Below are 7,228 nucleotides of genomic sequence, written 5' to 3' on the forward strand. Positions count from 1 at the left end.
ACGGCCGCGCGCCCCGCCGCCGCCAGCGCCGCCCGAACCGTAACAACGGCCCCACCCCGCCGCCGCAAGAGAGGGCTCCCCCGTCCGGGCCCGCTAACGCCCCCGCCCCGCGGCGGCAAGAGAGGGCTCCCTCGTCCGGGCCCGTTAACGCGTCCGCGCTGCGGCGGCAAGAGAGGGTTTCCGCTCCCGCGCCCGCGGCGACGGGGGGCGGGACGGTGCCGCAGCTGGTGCAGGAGATCCAGGACAAGCTGGCGCGGGGGGCGGTGGAGTGCATGATCTGCTACGACATGGTGCGCCGCTCCGCCCCCGTCTGGTCCTGCGGCAGCTGCTTCTCCATCTTCCACCTCCCCTGCATCCGCAAGTGGGCGCGCTCCCCGGCCTCCGTCTCCGACGCCTCCGCCCCGGCCTCCGACGCCTGGCGCTGCCCCGGCTGCCAGTCCGTGCAGGACGTCCGCGCCCGCGACATCGCCTACACCTGCTTCTGCCGCCGCCGCCGCGACCCGCCCAACGACCTATTCCTCACCCCGCACTCCTGCGGTGAGCCCTGCTCCAAGCCCCTCGGCAAGGCGGATCCTGCCGCCAAGGGCGACGATGACGACGATGTTGCCACCAGGTGCCCGCACGTCTGCGTCCTGCAGTGCCACCCTGGGCCGTGCCCGCCCTGCAAGGCGTTTGCTCCGGAGCGCCCCTGTCCTTGCGGCAAGCAGTCTATCACGCGTCGCTGCGCGGACCGGAGCACGCCTGTCACGTGTGGGCAGCGGTGCGAGAAGCTGCTGCCCTGCCGGAGGCACCGTTGCGAGAAGGTCTGCCACACCGGCCCCTGCGGTGACTGCGAGGTTAACTTCCCTGCACAGTGCTTCTGTGGCAAGAAAACAGAGACATTGCTGTGCGGCGAGATGGTGCTGAAAGGGAAGCTCTCGAACAAGGATGGGGTGTTCTCTTGCAGTGAGGTTTGTGGCCACAATCTGGCATGTCGCAATCATGCCTGCCAGGATGTTTGCCACCCAGGGCCATGCGGTGAGTGTGAGCTTCTGCCAGGGAAGGTCACCACATGTCATTGTGGCAAGACAAGGCTGCAGGAGAAGAGGGCTAGCTGCTTGGACCCAATCCCCACCTGTGACAAGGTATGCGACAAGAGATTGCCGTGTGGAGTGCACAGGTGCAAGGTCACGTGCCACGAAGGAGAGTGTCCACCATGCTTGGTGCGTGTCGAGCAGAGGTGTCGCTGTGGCTCATCAGGCCAGATGGTGGAGTGCTACAAGGTCTCGATGGAAGAGTTCCGTTGCAACAAGCCTTGTGGCCGCAAGAAGAACTGCGGGAGGCACAGGTGCAGTGAGTGCTGTTGCCCTCTGTCGAAGCCATTTGCTCAGCATCAAGGTGACAGCATGGATCCCCATTTCTGCCAGATACCATGTGGCAAGAAGCTCCGTTGTGGACAGCATGGTTGCCAGCATCTCTGCCACAGCGGTCACTGTGACCCTTGCCGTGAGACCATATTCCATGATCTCACTTGTGCCTGTGGCAGGACATCCATTCCACCACCACAGCCTTGCGGCACACCAACTCCATCATGCCCACACCAGTGCATGGTCCCTCAGCCTTGCGGGCATCCAGCTTCGCATCAATGCCATTTCGGGGACTGCCCACCTTGCGTTGTGCCAGTCACAAGAGAATGTGTTGGGGGGCATGTGATGTTGAGGAACATCCCTTGTGGTTCAAAGGATATCAGATGCAACCAGCCCTGTGGAAAGAACCGTCAATGTGGACTGCATGCTTGTGCCAGGACTTGCCATCCTGCCCCATGTGATCCGCCACCTGCAAATGGAGAAGCTAGTTCAAGCTCTGGGGGCAGAGTTTCATGTGGACAGTTATGTGGTGTCCCAAGGAGGGAATGCAAGCACACTTGCAATGCACCATGCCACCCATCGTCACCTTGCCCAGATGTGAGATGTGAACACCGTGTGACTATTACCTGTTCTTGTGGCCGTATCACTACAGCTGTGCCCTGCAGTGCTGGTGGAGCCTACAATGGTGATAGTGCGTTCGATATCTCCGTCATGCAGCAGCTGCCAATGCCTCTCCAACCAGTGGAATCAAATGGCAAGAGGGTTCCTCTTGGGCAGAGGAAACTTTGTTGTGATGAGGAGTGTGCAAAAATGGAGAGGAAAAGGGTCCTTGCTGAAGCTTTTGACATTACCCCGCCCAATCTGGATGCACTGCATTTTGGTGAGAACTCGAATGCGTCGGATTTGCTTTCTGATCTTTTCCGGCGTGAGCCAAAGTGGGTGCTGGCCATAGAGGAGAGGTGCAAGTTCCTTGTTCTTGGGAAGACAAAGGGGAATTCTTCAAGCAACATTAAGTTCCATGTCTTCTGTCACATGATGAAGGACAAGAGAGATGCTATCAGGCTCATTGCAGATAGGTGGAAGCTTTCTGTCCAGGCAGTTGGGTGGGAACCCAAGCGTTTTATTACCGTCCATGTCACACCCAAGTCCAAGGTTCCTGCTCGTGTTCTGGGCTCTAAGCCTGGTGTCCCTGTCTCGGCGTCCCATCCTTACTTTGATCCCATGGTAGACATGGATCCGAGGCTCGTCGTTGCAATGCTGGACCTGCCAAGGGATGCCGATGTTAGCTCTCTAGTTTTAAGGTTTGGTGGGGAGTGTGAATTGGTTTGGCTGAATGACAAGAATGCCGCTGCAGTCTTCAGCGATCCAGCTAGAGCAGCGACAGCGCTGAGGCGGCTGGATTATGGGTCTGCTTACCAGGGTGCTGCAATGTTTTGCCCAAGCAGCATCACTCAGGCTTCTGTGCCAAGCAATGTGTGGATTGGAGCACAGAGAGATGGAGGGTTGGCTGCAAAGAGCAGTGCCAATCCATGGAAGGCCTCTCAATCTGAGCCCGACCCATCTGGAGACTGGACAGTGCTCAGTCATGCTTCAGGGTCAGTGTGGAAACGTGGTGATACTCCTGCTCAGGTCATGGGTTCTTCAAACCGCTGGAATGCTCTGGAGTCTGATGCTGCAACCAGCTCTGGGCCAACCAACAAACGTAAGCCTCCTCTTCGCACTGAAACAGGATCCAGCAGTTCTGCTCCCCGCGTTGGTGCTGGATCCAGCGCAGCACCAAGTGCTGGGCAATCGGTGAGCAAGCTGCAGCCTGACGTCGAAGTTGAAGACTGGGAAGAATCGTGTGAATGATGAGACCGAGGTAGTTTGGTCAAGATGACTCGTTTTTATTCAGATGTCATTTTTATCTCTAATACAATGTATATCGAAGCTGTTACTGTGTCACCTTCAAGTAGTTCCTGGCTGTTGCCAGTTGACTGCTCAGTTGGAAGTATTTTTGCCTTGCAATAAACAATGAACCCTTCTCATATTTCCTGTGTTCTTTAGCATCACAGTGTTCACAGAATCACAGCTTGTGCCATCCAGTTGTGAGTGTTTGCCGTTTTGGCACTGCTTTCCCAAATTGATTTAAATGTATGTTCATTTATGAAGTTCTTCAGACTAGTTCGTTTCTTACTTACAATGTTCTTCAAACTAGTTAGCACTCTTATTACAATGTTCTTTAAACTGCTTGCCATCTCCCTGTTATCATATTGGTTATGTGAAACTAGTTGTAGTGAGTAGCCAAGCAATGTCTGCCTTATTAACAGTTTGTGCAATATACTACTACCTCTTATATTTAGTTACAGAGGAAGTACATAGGAAGCATCTGCTTCCATTTCTTTGTTAGCATTTGGCTGAAATGACACTGAGAAATGTGAAAAAGCAAGTTGTTTTTTGTTATATTACATCAGTTGTTTAAATGCTTGTGCTATCATAGCCCCTAACTTACTGCAAACTAAAAAGGCAAAATATACACCAATTGAATCAACCGTATGTCCTCCACATAATGGATGTCAACTGTGATATCTTCTTAATAATTAACTTATGTAATCTTGGTGAAGCATGTATTTCATTTTATTTGCCAATGAAAACATTCTGGTTTGCATCTGTATTCATTAGCAAAAAAGACAGTTTCTAGATTACCTGAAATTAGTTATCTCATCTGAATTTCATGGAATTTCAGGTTTGGCACAAGTTATTTAGTTCGAGTTAGATTCTGTTCAGCATGTACTGCCATTTTTTCTGCTCTCAGCACATTCGTTTTATTTGCCAGTGACCACTTGACATTTGCTCATTGTGATGCTTAACAGAGCTTTTCAATTTGCCTCTGCTGCAGGGGTTAATGCATGGCAGCCAAAATTGCCCTTCGACACGATTCTCACCCTTTCTTTTGCATCGACAAGGTCATCCTTATCCCATGCTGACCAAGTCCATGACCTGGTCTCAAGACTTTGCTTGGTTATTTCAACTGATCATCTGCGTGTTGTTTTGCCAGTGGATTGTTGCTAGATATATATGGTGCTTGCGGATTTAAATCTTGAATTGTTTCTATGCCATTCAACTACTTAAGTTAATGCACTCAACGTATGCCAGTCATTTACTCTAAACTAGTGATTCTGTGTAGCCTACGGTTTCAGTTGCTATTCTGCTGTTTCATTTTGATGGCACACTGCATGTTTTCATTGGAAGTAAAATGAGCAGTACATGTACAGCTCTTTATGCTTATAGCTCCCTTTAGATGAACCAAATGAGCTCTGTGATAGCTCATTTTCTTAAACTGAGAGTTATCTTCCGTTTATTCTCTTCTCTAACTACTGCATCCTATACGATGAACAGAAGGTGCATCTTGTGCCACTTTACAAAGTGTCATAAGAGCTTCCTTGCAAGTTCCTGAACAAAGTAACACATGCACTCTGTACTGAATGATTCAGAGGTGCCTAATTGCACGGCATTATTGAAAATATTATCTCTGAAGGGAAATTACTATCTTTCTGATAATGGGTTAGACACAATCATCTCTGAGCTCCTTTGAGTTAGCTAAATTTAAGTTAGCGCTCTCTTCTCATTTCATCTGGACTCAACCATATGTCCCCAGCATAATGGATGCCAATTGTGATAATTTTTTAGTAACTTAGAGGTAATCTTGGTGAAGGTGAACAGACCGCCACCAATTCAGATCTTTGTAAGAGTATATGAAGAAAGATAAGCAAGCAACTGATAACTCTGGAAGGCTAAAGAAGAAACATTTTCCACTCTTTAAAATGTAGGCCACTTGTGTTGAAAGAGCTTAGCTTCGGTGTAAGGAACTAGAGGATGGAAGAAGGCTTGACATTATCAAAATATTTAGTGATTGGACTTGTATGAAACCCATGATTTACTGGAAGTCAATGTTACAAGTCCAAGACTAACCTAACCCTCTTTGGTTGACAAAAGCATGCCCTCAGAGCCTCAGATTGAACCATATTGTGACTGTTTGTTTGAGAAATGCCACTATAAATGGCATTAACCTAACCAACTCTCTTACTGAACTTGTTCTGTTAGACAAGATGCCATTTTGTGTTCTCTGGACCTTTTTATATTTATGTTTCCTCAATAAACTCTTGTCTAGCAAAGAGGGCCAAACATTTATGTTCATTATCTACTGTTTCAGTTATTACTTGCTGACTCTCTTTGCTTCAACTCCATTCAAGATGATCAGCCAAGTCAGCGTGCCTGTCTCTGATTTTCCTGCAATATCACTGCTTAGGCCCCGCTTGGATTGTCGGTTGCTTCCCAAATACCTCCGTAATCGATACAGACCTCCAGCCGTTCTTTCTATTCGGACGGAAATCACACTGTGGCGGGTAATTTACACCTGTAAATTAAATCCAGGTGTACAAACTTACACCGAATCCAAGCAGGGCCTTATGTAGCACACACAACATTTCTTGTCTACATCTTCAGTGCATATCTTATACTATCCGTTGATCTATTTATTTATTTTTGACGAAGTAGATGTTGCTCACTCAAGTATTGTTGGCAGCTTGAAACTGTAAATTTTCTGGAGATACTTGTCCTTTAAATTGTGCACACGTTTCTCACTCAAGTATTGTTGGCAGCCTGAAACTGTACCTCCAATTTCTGAGCTAGGTTCAGATGCTCTCATTGAGCTGATGTCTGTTGACAATTTTGTGGACTGATTGAACAGGAAGAAGGTTGGAATAAAAGCTCTTTTACTCGATCAGGTGACCCCCATCAAATCGATTGATGATTTTGCCTGTACAATTATTTTTCCTGTGATATACAGAATTAACTTCCTGTATTTTCTTATGGTACCACACTTTAACATATTGCTTTTTTCAATGAGCAGAGTTCCATATCAGGCGTTGGTAATTGGATTGCAGATGAGGTGCTTTACCAGGTATCCGCACAAAAATTTGTGAGGCCTGCATCAAATGCAGCACTTGAACTTTGATTTTAATATGGGCCTGGAAATGTAAGGGTCCTGGGACGGAGGGTTGGACACCTGCCTTGATTGCTAGAGGCCTGATTGTACAAGAGGGGAAGGAACCATGAATCTATAATCTATAATACTTAAATAGTTCATCCCCACTATTCTATTTTTCTTGACATGCAGTCTATCCACCTCAGCACCCTTGCCACATCATCAGTTTCTCTTAATTATTTTGATCATGCATCTCACCAAGTCACATTATTTTACAAAATAAAAATAAAAATGATTCGATTGTCTGTAAACCGAAAGGCCTCTGTAACCCAAGAGTCGTCCTCCCTTGGCTTTCCCCAACATCTTCTCAATCTCCGCTTCCTGCACGATCCATCAACTAATTACGTGGCTATATTAATCTCCGGCAACCGATCTACTTCGTCTTCATCTTCCACCGAAACAGATGGAAGAGTAACAGATAGCTGTTCCTCCTTTTAAGGAAACGATTGTACTGCAGATAGAGCTGTTATTCCTTTTAAGCAACCGATCTGCTCTGTTCCTATGGCCTCCACCACAGCTAGAATATTATTATTCCTCAACATGACGGCAAGGTGGTGCACTACCGTGGCGTTTGGCATCAATATGTATGCTGTATACAGCTGCCGCGAGTTCATGGCGTTGGCCCCCCTCCTCTCCGATCCATGCCGCGTGCGGCTGCGACCGCATCTTCCACAAGCACGAGGTCGAGGCCGGGCACTGCTGAGGCGCTCCTCCATGCCGCGTGGTCGAGGACGTCTAATGCTCTCCTCGCCGCTGCAGAAATATGTTTTCTTCCTAGCTCACCTGGGTTGATCGGCTCATTGGCATTGACAGGTAAGTTGTAGGGGCATTGAGACGATTCCATTCTATCTTGCTG

General features: G+C 48.5%; 1 protein-coding gene across 1 annotated transcript; it reads left to right on the top strand.

Annotated features, from left to right (window-relative positions):
• Positions 1–142: 142 nt before the first annotated feature.
• LOC119332510 (NF-X1-type zinc finger protein NFXL1-like) lies at positions 143–6,468 on the top strand. The gene is made up of 4 exons (XM_037605691.1): positions 143–3,207; positions 4,225–4,291; positions 5,987–6,112; positions 6,238–6,468. Exon 1 carries the CDS (start codon positions 273–275, stop codon positions 3,195–3,197), a length of 2,925 nt encoding a protein of 974 aa, XP_037461588.1. The 5' UTR covers positions 143–272; the 3' UTR covers positions 3,198–3,207; positions 4,225–4,291; positions 5,987–6,112; positions 6,238–6,468.
• The last annotated feature ends 760 nt before the right edge of the window (positions 6,469–7,228 follow it).

Source organism: Triticum dicoccoides, chromosome 7A (assembly GCF_002162155.2).
Source record: "Triticum dicoccoides isolate Atlit2015 ecotype Zavitan chromosome 7A, WEW_v2.0, whole genome shotgun sequence".
Taxonomy (NCBI): Eukaryota; Viridiplantae; Streptophyta; class Magnoliopsida; order Poales; family Poaceae; genus Triticum; species Triticum dicoccoides.